Consider the following 16,313-nt stretch of genomic DNA (forward strand, 5'->3'; position numbering starts at 1 on the left):
AGTGCTGGCTGCAGGTGTTGCAGTTTTTGGTGTATCTGATTTGCTGAGCAGACTTCTCAAATGGAATGGTTTCACTGGGATTGAGGAAGGTGTAATGGATCAGAGCAGCAGCAGACCATCAAACAGTGACTGACTTTTTTTGGTGCAAGTTTGGCTTTGGGAAGTGCTTTGAAGGTTCTTCTCGTCCAACCACTGGGGTGGTCATCGTTGGTTGTTGTATAAAATCTACTTTTGATGCTTCAAAACTATGATTTTTATTTTCAGTCAGCTCATGAGGCTTATCAAGCTTTTTCACCTTTCCCATTTACTTCAAATGGTGAATGACCAGAGAATGGTCCATGTTGAGTTCTTTAGCAACTTCTTGTATAGTTGTAAGAGGACCAGCTTTGATGCTTACTCTCAGTTGGTCATTGACATCTTCCAATGGCTGGCCACTACACTTCTCATCTTCAAGGCTTTTGTCTCCTTTGCGAAACTTCTTGAACCACCACTTGTTGTATGTTCATCAGCAGTTCCTGGACCGAAAGCTTTGATGTTGCGAGTCATCTCTGCTGCATTACAACTCGTTTTTGACCTCAAATAAGAAAATTGCTCGAATTTGCTTTTTGTCTAACGTCATTTCCATAGTCTAAAATAAATGTAAAATAACCAGCATATAGTGAGTCAGTGGCAAAAAAAGAAGTGAGAAAAGTGCATAAAAATTATGTGTAACATGACCACATTTATTTAAGAATGTATTCCAATATCAAATAGTAAATTTCAACAGTGCAAAACCTGCAGTTCCTTTTGTACCAGCCTAATACCTCCAGGAATGGTGACTCCACCACTTCCCTGGGCAGCCTGTTCCAATGCCTGACAACCCTTGCCATGGAGAAATTTTTCCTGATGTCCAATCTAAACCTCTGCTTATGCAACTTGAGGCCATTTATTCTTATCTTTACTTGTATGCTGACACTTTATGTGCTTAAAAATCAGTCTAGACCTGTATTCCTCTTTTATTAATATTGAGGTTGAACCAGTCAGATAAACTGAATATTTTGTCGTCTTTCTTTTTATCTCCTTTATGTACTATGGCTCACTTCCTGCTCTAGAAGTAGATGGAAGGGATCAGCAGAAGATACATCTTCATTACTACTACATAGTTGCTGTGCTTGATTAGTTAGGCTTTGAATATCTTCAGTGTGTTTCTTATTTGTTAAGTTTAAAGGCTGACTTTTGGCTAATGAGGAGGGTCTTTGCAATTTTTTCGCCTTCAACATAATCAAACTTTTTATTTCAGATACAAAGCTTGCTAGCAGAGAGAGAGCGAAGCTATGCTTTAAAGCAGTAAGATGCAAAAACTCTGAAGGTAGGTTCTGCTGAATGTGACATTTTGAAGAAAATACTATTTGGATGCTGTATACTAAAGTTGTGGCTTCCCATGATGCTGAAACAATGCCTTCTCTTTTTATCCTTTAGAAAATTACACATTTGCAGACATTGTCTTTGGAAATGAACAGGTGAGTGAATGGGTGCAACTGCATATTTTTGTCTTGTACATGGTATCCTTGTCATGTGCAAGTATTCCAGTGAAGACCTTTTTAAAAATTTAAAAATGGGAACAGTGTTTTTTATAGTTAAGAAGTTGAGTTTTGCCCATCAAAAACTATCGGTCTTCCAGGTCAACTCTCTTTTTTTGCAAAGAGAAAGTAAGATAGTATAGGCTAGTGGGTGGTCAAGAGTTTTAAGTTCCCAGCTTCACAGCTGAACTACTTTAGGAGCACATTGAAATGCTAACTTTTCTGCTAACATCTTTCCTTCCTTTCCAGCTTTTCAGAGCAGTTCCTATGAATATTTCCCAGCCCTCTAGTCTTCTAGTAGAGATCTGTCAGATTGTTCTACTTTTTTCGTAATTATATTTTTACAAAGATAAGTTAAAAATTCTAATTGCAGCAGATTCTAAAAATAATCAGGAGAACTCTGACTGGTGTAGGTACCAGAATTTCAAACCCATTAATGTAGATTGCAGTCAGTTCAAGGAGTCTTTTTTTGATTTTTCTTAAAAGTTTGAGATTCTAGACTACCACACTCTTAATCATTTTAAGCATACAGGTATCATCTAAAGAAAAAATCCTTTTAGCAAATGATCTTGGTACAGTGAATGCTTTTCCAAGTTCTGAGGAAAGTAGGTCACTTGCATCAGATCAGAAATCCACATTAGCATACTGGATTCAGTTAGCTGGATGTCAGATTGCTTATTTTATGCTGAGTGTGCATTTTCTGTATACGTATCAAGCTTTTAAAAGAAAGCCTACTCACTGCCATTTCATTTTATAGACATATAAATTGAAGTTAGGACTAAAAATCTGAGGCAGATGATCCCTCTTTGCATTTTTAAATTTGGTGAGCTGCATGAACTTCAGCTTTCTTATAAGAAAATGTTCTCTACTTGGAGGATGGGGTGGGAGGGTGCCCTGCCTTCCAGACAGTTACTCCAAAAGCAGATTGTATGAGTATTCTGCTAATGCAACAATTAGCAGCTCTGCAACAGCATATTGTGGAAAGGCTAACCTTTTTGAAAGGGAGGGGTTAGGAAGCTGAAGTTTCTTACTTATCCTGCTGTCTGCAAGTATCGTTGCTGTCAGTCTTAAAACTACTGCTTCCTTATTAAGCTTTTGGTGTTGGAAAAGCTCAGCACAGATGATGGCAAGCTTGGCAGACAGGACAGTACGTACACGTGGATAATATGCTGTGCAATCTATTGTCTAGCGAAATGTATGTTCCTAGCTTTGCTAAATAATTCTAGCCAACCTGAGGAAGATATTAATAAGCAATAATGACTTACATGTGAGAGTTTGTTTGACACTTCAATTCTCTTCTGTGCTGCTTGTATCACAGAAGGCTGTCTGGTGGTAATAATCAAAGGCCTTATTTCCAAGTCCTATTTGTAGTTTTAGGTGGATAATCTATAGCTCTGTTTCCCTGTGTTACCTTAGACAGCTCATTAGGTAGGGCTGATCTCCAGCAGGGCAAGATGTGTGGCATCCTGTAGGTTTGCAAAGGGAAGAAGCAAAACAAGATAATGGAACTGAAATACTACAGTGATGAGCTCTGTTAGAGTTGTCAGCTTGTGCCCAGTTCTGAGAGCACTCTTTTTTTGTTTTTTCTTACAGATAATAAGTTCAGCCAGTCCTTGTGCAGACTTTTTTTTTCAAAGCTTATCCTCTGAATTTAAAAGAACGCATGTGCAATCTCATACTCATGCATCACAAAGGGCTACAAAACAATCATTTGATGAGACAGTCAGATTGATACAAAGATGCAGTGAAGTGGATTTGAACATTGTTGTACTGTGGAAGGTATGTATGGTTAAGACCTTTGTGATTTGGCTATGAAACTTGACTTATAAAATAATTTAATGAGACTTCCTGAACTTTCAAGCATACTCATACAAAATTCATGGCTGACTTTTTTTTTTGGAAACAGGCAAATGAAATAAAGTAATGTCAAGAAGCAAAACCAGTCTTAATAGCTGTTACTGTAATAAGTATGTTTAATTGGTTTTACATTACTCTGTGTGCACACAGTTCTTAAAAGTTACTTTTTTAAGAGAAAAACCGAGATCTTAAGCCAAGGTATTTATTAATGATTGCTTTTATGATGGAACTGTAAGAGTGACCCAGTCTGCTTTGAAGAAGATGATCTCATTTACCAGAATGCAAATATTAAGTAGTAGAAATTGGCAGACTGAATTTTAGCAGTTTTCTGTACTTGCAAAATTAAAGGCATAGACATAAAATAAATATGTCATGCTATAGCCTTTAGGTTTTGAACAGTACAACATCTTCCACTTAGGTTGGGAAAAATCAGTAATTCTCTATTATGAAGCTTATGATAGTTTCTGGTCTGCTGATGTCTTTGTATTATATTCTGTAGGCATATGTTGTGGAAGACAACAAGCAGCTTATTTTGGAGGGCCAGCATCATGTTGCCCTTAACACAGTTGGGAAGGAGGCTTTTTCATTTCCTCAGAAGCAGGTAATCTAGGGTGAAGTTTTCCTTTCCAATTGCTTCTTTCCCAAAACAGACTGGATGAGTTTTCTTGTAAGTGCAGTCACTTTGGGTGCATTTGTAGTATCTTATCACATGTGTGTTGTTACTAAATAATTCAGACTGACTGACTTCAACATTGATTAGTCATCTATATTGAAATAGCTAGGCTCAGTTTAAGATGAGGAAAGCAGTATACAAGTAAGTATAATGCTATGCAGTTGTTGGAATAAACTGTTCTGTGGTATTGCAGGGTAGAACTAGGAGCTTATTAATGGTATTAAGTCAAAGTTAACAGTTATTTCATAACAAAGTTAATAGTAAAATGGTGGAATTATTTTCAAGTGTTACAATCAATTTTATAAATTCTACTATTATGCATAACTGAAGTGAAGGCCTTTAGTGTAAAATGTTAGAACAGCAGAAACACTGGAGCAGATAAAGACTCTGAAAGCTCCATTGGAAGTGACCTATTAATAGTACATTGTTTCACTTTGAAGCTTTATAGCCTGTTTGATTGTTCAAAGAAAATAGCATCTGTGAGAAACTGGTGGATGTCTCCTGGTATGAATCAGTAACAACTGTGGAAGACAGGTTTCTGTAAAAACTTCTATACTAGTTTTTGAAGAAGATTGATGTGCAAAATGATAAAAGAAAAAACAAGTCTTGTACTTGTTTAGTCTTCTGCTGAACATTACATTGCTATTCCTTCTTGTTTTGATGCCATTCTCCTCATGTTTTTACTGATATTGCGATCATAATTTATAACTTTTTGTGATCTCTTACTCAAAGTTGCAGCAAATAGTACTATACATTAATTTTGTCAAGAAAACAGTATAGGACAAATGTGTCCGTCAATATCATACTATAACATAAGTAGTGAGTTCTTCTGAAGCTGTGCACCTGTCTTTGGTTCACAAGTCTTGAAGTATTTTTGCGTCATTGAGATGATTTTTCCATTTAATTCTTTGTGGAATGAAATAGATGAAGTAGGTTGAAAGGGTCGTGTAATTTGAGCCAAACTGGCTGATATTCATTGGCACTGAAGAATAGGAAAACTTAAGTTCTAATATATGAAGACTTATTTTTTCACTTAACCCCCCCCCCCCAAAAAAAGAAAAGCCTTTGCATGTGTGGGTTTAAACTGTGCTGAGAAATATTAGGCTGTATTAGTGTTAATGGCAACTGTCCACTCATATTGCCTGTCGTGAGGGGTGTGTATAACAGTAGATCACACTGTAGGCACCTTAAGTTAGGAGAGGAAACACTGTGGACTTCTGATGTCATTGAGGTCTGGTTTTAGCAAATTGTTGGCAAGTGAAGAGGTAGGAATGAATCACATCTGCATCTTAAACAAATGAACATGCTGGAGGGAGAAACAACTCTTCAGTTTCAAGAAACTAATTCTGCCACCAGCAACAAGGAGGAGGATCCAGATGTATCCTCCTCTGTTTTGAGGAATACGAGCTATCATATCAGCATTCTGTCTAAAATCTGTTTTTCATCGATTGATGTTAAATTGTTTATTGTATTCACTTCCTTCAGCATAAGGAGCTTACTTCCTTTGGAACTTTCTGTACTGTGGCTGGAATCAAAAATACATCTGCATTATGATGCACTTGGAATCTGGTATAAGATTAATGGTGGTTCTTAATAAATGTATAAATTTTATGTCCTCATGGTAACCAAACCCCAGATTTAACTTGGATTTTTAAAAGCTTGTAATCTCAGGACTGCTAAGGATTGGTAAATTCTATATGCTCATTTACTGCTTTTTTATTTAATTGGCACTTTATACTCTGAGGTGAGTAGATACCTCACCTCCCATCACAGAGGGGTTTATAACAAATTAAGTGATTTGAGACATTGTAGCAGTTTACTTTGTTCACTCCACATTTAAGAATTAAAAGAATCCCGAAAATAGGATTAAGTGAGGCTAAGGAGAGAAAATAATGTACTTAATAGATTAAGGGTTGCATATTGTCTTTAAATTATTTTGGTTTTGTATTAGTTACACAAGAATTGAAAAGCTGGGAGAGGCGGTGGTAGGTGGAGAAAATCCCAAACCCAAACAGTACTTCTAACTTAACATTTTCAGTTTATAGTTTTGAGACTTACAATGTAATATTCAAACAGTTTGTCATGTAAATCTGTATTTATTCTCTAAGTCATAAACAGGGTTGGAAACTCAAGACTGTTCTTCAATGCCTTGAGCTGACAGTATAGAAGACAGTTGTGTTCTGTGGTCTAGACAGCAGAGGGAGATGGAGATGCGTGCTTTTTACTGATGCATGCTGGTTACCAGTACTTACATGATTAAGGGCTGCTCAGATCTGAAGAAAATGAATTTATTTGCAGATTCTGAGCAGGGTGTCACATAGGATGCAGGAGTCCAGTCTTTGCATTTCTTGCTGTGTTCTTTTTGTTGTTCTTCTTCATCAACTTTCTTCTTGTTTTGAACTGCTTTATTTTCATGCGGTTTCAGCCAGCAAAGGAATTTTTGTGTCTGTTTGGCAATACAGTCATCCGCAACAAAGAACAGCCTCACAGTAGACATGGAGAAAATACAAACATGATTTCTCTCTGCACCCCCCTTCCGTCCCCGCCCCTTTTTTCCTCACGTAACTACGTTGAAAAAATCAGGATAGCTTGCTTTATGTCTTGGTTAAATTAGACATGCTGGTTGGCTGCTGCTGCTTTGTCAGTGTGATTTATCTCAGACTAGCTCTTTGCCAGCTTTTAAGGATTTAATTTGGTTTTATAGATTCTTCTGGAACTCTAGAATTTGCTAGGGAAGCAAATCTGCAGTAAAGCAGGAGTTGGGTGTGCTGATATAGTCATCTTTATCTTGTGTCGAAGTGAAGATGTTGAGATTGCTCACTGGGATGCAAGGACAGGTGGTTACTTCTGCTTGGTTTCTTGTGGAACATGTAATGCATGGAGCAAGATGTGGAACAGGCAGCAGGATGTGATTCTTCCTGTACTGCAGTACCATAAGTTGACATAGCATTTGATAAAATCAAGATAAAACCTCTGGTTTCTATAAAATGCAAGGTGGTGGGGCTTGGAGAAGGCTTAAAATATTTTTCTGGGTAAAATTTTTTTATGTACCTGCATAAAAAGAAAGAAAATAACAGTAAAATTCTGAACAAATTTTAATTAGATGCTCAAATGCATGTGTTTCCTTTTCTTCCCATGTCTATTCAAAATAGAATTGGAAACTTATTGCCTTGGTTAGAACAAAAACAATTATGACTTTGAAGCTTACTTGTTTCCTGTCACTGAATACAGATTTTGTTGTTGTTTTTGTTTACACTACAGAGTTTTTTATTTGTTAAAATAGCACTGCTTTTGAGCATAGGTTACTGGACACAGTAGACTTATCAGGTCATGTGATGAACTACTTACATCTTTATTTTCTGGAAGTTTGGAATTATACAATGTAATGTACTGAAGGAACACTTAAAGAATATTGACTCAGCATTTTTTTTCATATAGAAAGCTCTCTGAGTAATATAGAAAACATTTATCTTGCTGTCCTTTGTTTCACTTGTCTTTTTCAAAAAATGGCCTTTTGCTAAAGGTTGGGAAAAATAGGGTTTATTCTTGAATCGGAAACACAATAGGTGCCATGAAGTGATACAAAAGTGACTAGCAACAATGTGTTAAGAATAAATCACATAAGGTGTTAGTAAAGGGAACAGGTCTGAACAGATGTATCAGTAGCTGTTTGAGCTGAAGTAGTAAAAGCCTCACTAATAAAAATTAGCTGGGTGTTTAACTAATGGTTGGGGTTTTTTTACAAAGGTACTGCTAGGGGTTGTTTCTTTTCTGACATTTGCTTTCAGGAACCAGGCCGAACTGAAGGTTGATATATGATTGCATCTGAAATACAGCTATGCTCTCTCTTGTTCTTGACCTCTCTACATTAAGTTAATAAAAGGACAAACTTTAAACAGCTTTAAACAGACTTTAAACAGCTATTTGCAGTCAGGGCTGTTGATCAATATTATTTTGTATTGCTGTCTCTCATTTTTCTAATTTGATGAATTTAATCCTAAAGATTCTAAAGGAAAAGTACAGGGTAATACGGTGGGGTGGAAGCGGTAGCGTGGGGCTGGGGCATTTGTCAAACTTCGAATTGGCAAAGACTTAATGCTGCTGCAAGGTGAGGAGGAGTCTAGGAGAGGCTGGTCACTTGGCATGGTGGGAATAGCACATCCATCCTTCTGAAACACATCAGCATGTGAGTGTGAACTTAGCTTTGACTGAAGTGTAGATGAGATAAAGTATCAACGAGTATGTTTTAGATCAGGTGTACTTTTATTTGACTGTCCCCATTTACAGCCCTCTGTTTTCGTTGTGGTCTTGTAATGCACAAAGTGGATACCTTCCAGGCAGAATTAATCCAGATGTGCTTCAGGACTGCACGTAATGTGCTTCTGGACCACTCCTTCAGTCCTGTGGATTAGGCCAGTGCCAGCCCAAGGTAAAAATCCATGAAATGCATACAGCATGGCTGTGGGCTTCTTGGCAGTGTTTTCACCTTGGAGAGGATAGTTTTTGGTAACACTGCTTCTTAATATGGATGCAGCTTAGTGAGCCAGGAACAACTGGGTTGGAAGTATGAATTTTGGAAAGGCAGGAGAGGGTAGGGTTTAAATAACATTATTTTTCCTAACAGTGAATTACTGGAAGTGCTAGTTCAGATTTGTTTTTTTCAGGATACATAGGAAGGGATACTTGAATCAAACATAGACTGTTGGAATGGATTTAAGACTTCATTTAAACCAGACTGATGGTGGGAAAGCAAAATTCTTAAAGTCAAACATCAAGAGCTGAAGTGTACATTTTTCACTCAGTTGCATCAGTTAATGTACCAGTTACTGTACTAATTTGGGAGGACGGGCTTATGTGATTGTCATGAATGAAATACTCCAAATGGCTGGAAAATTTTATCTTCTGCTTTACACATTGATGGACTGTAGACTTGATGATAATATTTGTTTTCAAATGCATTATTACTGGTGTCTTAGTAAAGTACTATCCATGGAGTAATTTCTGTTGTTGCGAGCTAGAATGAGTATAGATAAGTCATGTCGTAAAGGAAACCAGCTTAAAACTGATATTTTAAAATGGGAGTTCTGTGAGCTAAAATGGGAAATGGAGAAACATGACTTGGGATCTTGGTGTATCTCACTTATTCTGTTGCTTTCATATATTTTGCTTTTATGTATGCTTAGTGTTGTTCAAGAGTGTTCTGTTTAGCTTTTCTTCTCTGCTGTGCATAGCAGTCCCTCATACTTGACTGAGCATGTTAATAATCCTTCTGGCTATGTGTAATGTGATTTTTATGGGGCAAGTCTGCCGAATGTCTATACAACTTGGGAAAAAAAGTTGTCACGTTTAACTTTTTCTGGTGTGTTTAAGAGCGCATTGACCCAGTCATTGAGAAGACTTGTTTTCAAAGTTGCAGACTTTCATATTAAAGTAGAAATATCCTTTAATATGACTGCATATGAAGATACTATGTCCATCCATCTAATGGAGAGGAAGAACTTTTCAGTTAGAAAGTATATTTGAAGACATTATGGAATGTATCATGGGTAGACCTGTCCATTACATCTATGAGATAATGCAGAAGATGATTTGAATGGTGTAACTTTTGATTTTTCCAAATTTTGGATTAGTACAGTTGCAGGAGGTATCTAAAACCAGTGTGGATGACTAATATACAATTTCAGAAGTTTGAGTAGGAATAGTATGTAACTCTTTTTCAAATTAGCGAAACATCAGACTCTAAAGGTCCTGGCTTTTTTGTAACTACTGAGTAAGTGAAGATGTTGAGATTATTCCACTAGGAACAGCAAGCTTGTGTCTGGTTTTAACATATGTGTGTGAAACTCACCTTTGTAGATGGCTTTGGGCAGCTAAAAGCTTTCTGAAAGTAGAAACAACTTCCCTAGCACCAGTTACACAGTTTGTAGCTCTTGGAGGGTAACAACTGGGAACAGTGTGGTTCTGGTGTTACTACCTATTGCATGTCGTTAGGCAAAAACAAAATGCTTAAAAATGTAGCTATAACATTTATAACAATAAGAAAAACTGCCACTCCCTCATCCAGTTCCTCCAAACTCTTCTTATGATGAAGTCTCTTCCAGTCAATTTCATCTGTAGCTCTACCAGTATGTGTCGATGAGGCCTTTGAACTACACCTTAACCATTGTTGTGGCCGCCTTGTATGCAATAAATGGTGCTTACCATCTCTGGAGTCCATGGCACTTCTGGAGGCTTTGCAAGGAACCATGATGGATCAACAAGTGGACTTCAGGGCTTTTGGTTTTGCATTTTAAAAGGCAATACTCCATTTGGGCTGGTACTCTAGGAGTTTAGCAACAAAATACCACCTGTTTAATTCTTGGATTAGCTTTAATTTATTTCTAAGTAAAGAGTCAAAAGTTTGAGGCTCTTCAGCTATGGGCATTTTTTTTTGTAGCCTTGATCGAATTTTCCAAGCTTAAGAGTAAGGCAGGAGTTTAATGCGTCCTTAAACTTAGCATTTCTTATTAACCATCTCTTAGGTAGTTCCCTGATCTGTATGCATATCTTCTTGGTTACCATTTGGAAGTGCTTGATTCTCTCCTGAAGCATGTACTAAATGTCACGTATCAGCCTTTATTCTAGGTACACAATTACAAAAACCCCTAGACTTTGAGCAGCTGAACTTGGAGACACAGATTTCTTTTTTTGAATCTGACACCCGGAGTCTCTCTGGAATGCATGTTTAGCTCTGTGATGGTAAATGGTTAATCTTATTGCCTTCCAGTCCTTCAAGAGACGTATAATATGGGAACTAAATTTTGAAATATTAATGGCACTCTGCGCTATGACCAGTAAATGTTCCTGCTGCATTTCATGATGTTCTTGTCTGTTTGTAGAGATAAACCTTCGTATTTGTCTTTTGTAGGGTTTAAAAAAAATACTCGGGATTTCTGATTGGGAGGACTTGGAACAGGTAATTGACTCTAGGGCAAACTACAGTGTATAGGATATTGATATGTGGTTGAAGAGGGCATTGAATAACTGGTTGGACTGTAATTTCAGGGGAAAGATCAATTTGAATGAAAACTGATAATCTCATCTCTGGAGGCCAGTGTGTTTAATGCTGTCAATTTTCATCAAGTTAAATAACCATGGAAATACCATATTAATTCATAATTTAAAATGTATTTCATTGTTACTGTTTGTGTTTTGTTTTCTTCTCAAAGTATGTTAAAAAAACCCTACTTCTCCTTTCAAGAGAATTACAAGCTTGATAAAACATGTGATGTCTCTTCCCAGTGTTGCTAGCACAGGCAAACAGTGACTGAGGTGTTCATACCTACTGCAGAATTCCTAGAGTATCTGTTGTTTTGAGTCAGGTTTTGTTGCTAATAGTATTTCTTCTCAACTTAAATTCCATCACCCTTAAACAAAAAGTATTCCTTTGTTACAGTTATTGGTGGATTTTAAAAAGTCTTCTTTCACTTGCTTTTAGTAGTTACGTTTATTGCTGCAAATTAGTTTTGGTTGTTCGTTGTTTTGTGTGTGGTTTTTTTCCTTTTATTTTTAATTTTTTTCTTCCTTCTAAAGGTGTACTTTTTGCAGAATAGATTTGTAGGGAAATGTCACATTCCTCCCAAATAAATTCTCTTGGCAAAACAGTTTAGCTGATGTTGGACAGAGTTACAGTAGTGCTGTAATGCTGGACCAAAAGCAGCCTGATGACCTCAATTGATGTTGCATCTTTCTGTATCATCTGCCTTATTCTGCTTCAGAGACTGATTCTACCCACGGGGTTAGAATGAATCCCAAGTAGTGTGTCAGTGCTTGGCTTGGGCTTTCAGCTGGGGAAAAGGTATCTGCAAGAGCTTGCTATATGATTTTTAAGATACTCTACGTTATTAAATCCTTCTGTCATTGTTAGCATAACCCTATAAATTTCTGCTTGCTTTACTTTGGATCTGTTTTGTGAAACTTGGCTATTGGTTTTCCTTTTGTGAACTTCCCTTTTTTTAAGGTATAGATGCTGAACAGGGAACTATGTAGATGCTGTCCTTTTTTCCTATAAACAAACCAAAACCAAACACTAGCAAACCACTGCAACAACAGCGTGCTTTTGTGAAAGTCGCACAGGTAGTGTTTTCACAAACAGCTGTGAAATCTGTCTCAAAAGATACTAACAGATCAATCATATCAGTTCCTCCTCCAGCACACTTACGTACAAAACACATTGGAAAAACCCATAAGCTTCATGATGCTGTAGACTTATTTCCCTGGAGTTGTAGTTCATAAAGGAAAATTGTAGGTTCTGTGACTGGATTTCTTGTGTTTGTGTTTGCACAGTATCTTATGTCAATATCTTAAATGTCATCTGAATTTGTTTCAGGAATTACCAGAAATGGTTCTTTTAAAGTTTTTTCGACCAGAAAACACACCAGTACCTGCAAGACCAACACCAGAGCAGCTTTCTAATCTTATCAAGACAAGTCTTCATTATCCAGAGTCTTTCAATCATTCTTTTCATCAAAAAAGGTTTGTGTAATGTTTTTGTTCGAGACTTTCAAAATATTGTTAATTTGATATATCCTGTTGAGAGGTACTATGTGGGTTATGTTAAAAAAGATAAAAAATAAAGTCTGGTATGCAAAGGTGAAGTCTTGCTCAAGTCTTAAAACTGCTTCAAAATTATATATGTAAAATGAAAGTTTTGTGTAGAGAAACTAATTAAGACCACAGATCAGTTTTAATGTTAACTACTAATGTTATCAAACACACTGATAGAAAAACAAATACCCTGCTGTCTTTGTGTTTATTTTTGGTGTTAGAGTAAACAGTGTGACTACTTTGAGGATCTAGACAGAAAGTGGTACTTTTTAAGTCAAAAACTGCTATGTCTGCAGCGTCTGACTTGCCAAGATTGGCTGCACATAATTCTGATTTATGTTGGAAGGAAAGGTGGTAACCGTTTAGATCACTGCAGCTTGTCTCCTGGAAGAATATCAGAATTAACCTCTGTCAAAAAGCAGAATGCTACAGTGAATTAGTTGGAGCCTGTAAAATCCCCGAGTCTTTCAAAACTGATCTGAACACAGCCCTCTGGATTCATTTCCAGATATGAAATGAACTATACTTGAAACATAACGATACATGTTTAGATTTCAGTTGTTTTATCTGAGAACTCTACTGCGTTGTACTTTTTTCTAAAATTTCAGTTACTGCAAGTAATTTGCCAAAAGAGAGGGATTTATTTCGTTATAAATTCTAACATTTAAACATTTTATAAGATGACACATTTTGATGAGAGTTAGTATGCATTATTCTAGTAACAAGTTCATATTTTATTCATTATGGTTGCTAGTTTTTCTTAGTAGTCAGGTTTAGGATATTTAAACTATTAAGCAATGTCAAGGAATTCCAGTGACATAAATCACTTGTTGCATGCATAGAGCTGTTTCAGCTGCAGTAGTTCACGTATCTGCCTGTGACTTTCTTGCTGCAGCATTATTGATAAAAAGAATCATACTAATTGTGAGCAATTTGTATTAGTTTTATTCAGGGTTAAGGCTTAAATTAACACCAAATATGTATGTGCTCTCTGTTCTGTTTGGGTACTATTCTGGCTAAAACTTTAGGTCAGATGCCCGCAATTCCTCTATGGGAGATGGTGCAAAAGAAAAATATCAAGACCAAATGTGCTAAGCAGTGGTTCAGATGGTAGCACGGGGGACCATGTTATCCAATTCTGAAATATCTCTTGTCATAACAGTAGATTTCCTGTAAACTAAGGTATTATTTATGTATTTGATTGGCTTTCTCAGCTGGATGAAGGAGGGTAGTAATTTTGATTGGCTCAATTCATTCAATGCTGTTTGCCACAATTAATAGCATTTATTGTAGGAAACTCTAATCAATCTAAGTTATATTGCTATGTACACTGGCTGTACCATAATAGGCACTACATGTTAACTTTACATTACTTGAAATTTATTTTAACTATTAAAGAGTATAATTAAACCTATCCAGAGTAAGACTTCTTTTCCTTTACAATGGAACTGTTTCTCTTTGCAGCCTCTGTCTGGTACCTGTCACTCTCTTACTATCCAATTGTTCCCAGGCTGTTGTAGATGTAATGATCGATTTGCGGCATAAAACAACAAGGTAATGTTAATAAAACAATATTTTCTAAGAATGCTTCCTAGTTTTGGGGAGTCTTGTAGTGTTTTAACTGTGTTGAAGATCTAGAATAGGATATTTTTTCCAACAGTGGTTTCTTTGAAAGAATGGAAGGTGATAAAGGCTTCAGACAGTCAAATGGGAGTCTTCAGTTGGTGCTCAGTTTAACTTTGCTTCTGGCTGTTGTTAACACAGAACCTTGAGTTGTGTCTCCAGTTAAACTCTGCAAGTCTTTTCTAGGAAAGTGGAAATGCTTGAGCTAGTGAAATATAAGCTTCAGCAGCCTTACTTTATTAAACATACATTGTTAAATACTTCTGTTAAAACAAGGTAATTTAACTCATTTATGGTTAGAGTGATGTCAGCTCTCCTGTCCCCCCAGTAGACATAATGCTACTTGGTCTGCTTACCACAAAATAGACCTTGTGGGATCCTTGACCTAATATTTGTGGTGGGAGGGAAGATTGTAGAGACATTGTAGAGGGAATCATGTAAAGTGGTAATATATGCTTCAAATACAGAGAACTAACTTTGTTACCTTCTTTTCCAGCCCAGAAGCACTAGAAATCCATGGATCTTTTACATGGCTTGGGCAAACACAGTACAAGCTTCAACTTAAAAGCCAGGAGGTCTATAGCTTGCAGCTGAAAGCTTGCTTTGTTCGCACAGGTGTCTATAATCTTGGAACCCCAAGAGTATTTGCCAAGCTAGTGGACCAAGTTACTTTGTTTGAAACAAGTCAGCAGAACTCCATGCCTGCACTGATTATTATCAATAATATCTGACCACTTCTGGGAAAAAAACAAACAAACAAACAACACAACCCACACTAAAAGACAAAATAAATGGGATTCTTTTCTTATTGCTGGTTGACATTTTGCTGCAGTTTTTGGAAATAGCACCTCAGACATCTAACTTGTTACTAAAGATTGTGTAGGAAAGAAAATAGCAAAATATTCAGACTACTTGTCAATTTGTTTCTCAATGCAACGCATGTTGGACTGAAAATACGTTTATCCTTTTATAATGTACTTCTTCTCTGGTAATTAAGATATTCATAACACGAAATACTCTAACTCCAAATCTGAACATATTTATATGTCATATGCTCTGTCAAAAATGCAGCTTGACAGCTGTTACAACTTCCAGCATGGTGTGTTAATATTTGTGGCTATATTAGGATATGGTTCAGGAAGAAACCCTCATTGGCTCTTTCCTGTCTGAAGCCATTAGTCATGAGAAATCCCAACCTTACTGTGGAGTTCAATAAGGTGTCTCAAATCCACTTCTGTTTCTCAGTTCTTTAGCTGAAGATTTTGAGTTTTCATGTTTATGGAAACTGGCGACCTTTCAAGGTTTACATACAAGTCCCACCTAAGGTGTTTCAAAAATAATTTCTTCAGTCAGTTTGAGTATTTTCTCATTCATCTCAACACAGAGCGTAACCATGAAATTGTCATTTAAATTGTCACTTGCTTTATTATGTAACTATAACAATTGATCTGTTTAAAAAAAAAATCTACTCCAGATTTTCAAGAAATGTATTATATTTATAACAAATGTACTGTAAATAGAATAAAACATACATCGTATTCACTGTATGGACTTGTGGCCTTTTTCCCCTTTTTATATACAGCTGTAGCAATCTATAGGTGCTGATACTGTATATATATTCTGTACTGTCTTCATCCTGGCCGTCTTTGCTCAGGTGAAGTTCCCGTCCTGTTGCCCTGTGTGGTGTTGAAACTTGTAGTGGCTGCTGCATTTGCCTTTTGAGTTCTTATCCACTGTTCCCAGGTACAATCTCCAGAATTCAGCTGTGTGGGAAGTCTCAGTTACTTGCTCTCTGCTGAGGATTTTTAATTTGAGTAATAGCTGTTGAATGTATGGAAGGCTGTGTTAAGCAAACAAGTGCAGCAAAACTGGTGTGGAGTTAAAAGTTATGATTTATGGTGAGTTAGCGAGGTACAAGGGAAACTGAGTACCTGAAGAAATCTAAGACTTCTGATGGTCTGGTATATCTTGTGGCTGAAGGTAATTCTTTCCTAGGACAACATGGAATTATGAAA

General features: G+C 36.7%; 1 protein-coding gene across 6 annotated transcripts in view; it reads left to right on the forward strand.

The window, feature by feature from the left end:
• TRAPPC8 (trafficking protein particle complex subunit 8) overlaps positions 1–15,998 on the forward strand; it is a 55,447-nt gene extending 39,449 nt beyond the window's left edge. For 4 of the 6 annotated variants that reach the window (XM_080338662.1, XM_080338666.1, XM_080338665.1 and 1 more), the window contains 8 exons: positions 1,280–1,348; positions 1,459–1,499; positions 3,153–3,338; positions 3,916–4,017; positions 10,997–11,044; positions 12,458–12,603; positions 14,140–14,229; positions 14,795–15,998. In XM_080338662.1, the coding sequence (XP_080194788.1) occupies positions 1,280–1,348; positions 1,459–1,499; positions 3,153–3,338; positions 3,916–4,017; positions 10,997–11,044; positions 12,458–12,603; positions 14,140–14,229; positions 14,795–15,029 (917 nt within the window). In that variant the 3' untranslated portion in view covers positions 15,030–15,998. The remainder of the gene's footprint in view (positions 1–1,279; positions 1,349–1,458; positions 1,500–3,152; positions 3,339–3,915; positions 4,018–10,996; positions 11,045–12,457; positions 12,604–14,139; positions 14,230–14,794) is intronic. The other 2 variants (XM_080338663.1, XM_080338667.1) reach the window with 1 other exon arrangement.
• The last annotated feature ends 315 nt before the right edge of the window (positions 15,999–16,313 follow it).

This window comes from Nesoenas mayeri (assembly GCF_963082525.1).
Source record: "Nesoenas mayeri genome assembly, chromosome: 2".
NCBI classification, from domain to species: Eukaryota; Metazoa; Chordata; class Aves; order Columbiformes; family Columbidae; genus Nesoenas; species Nesoenas mayeri.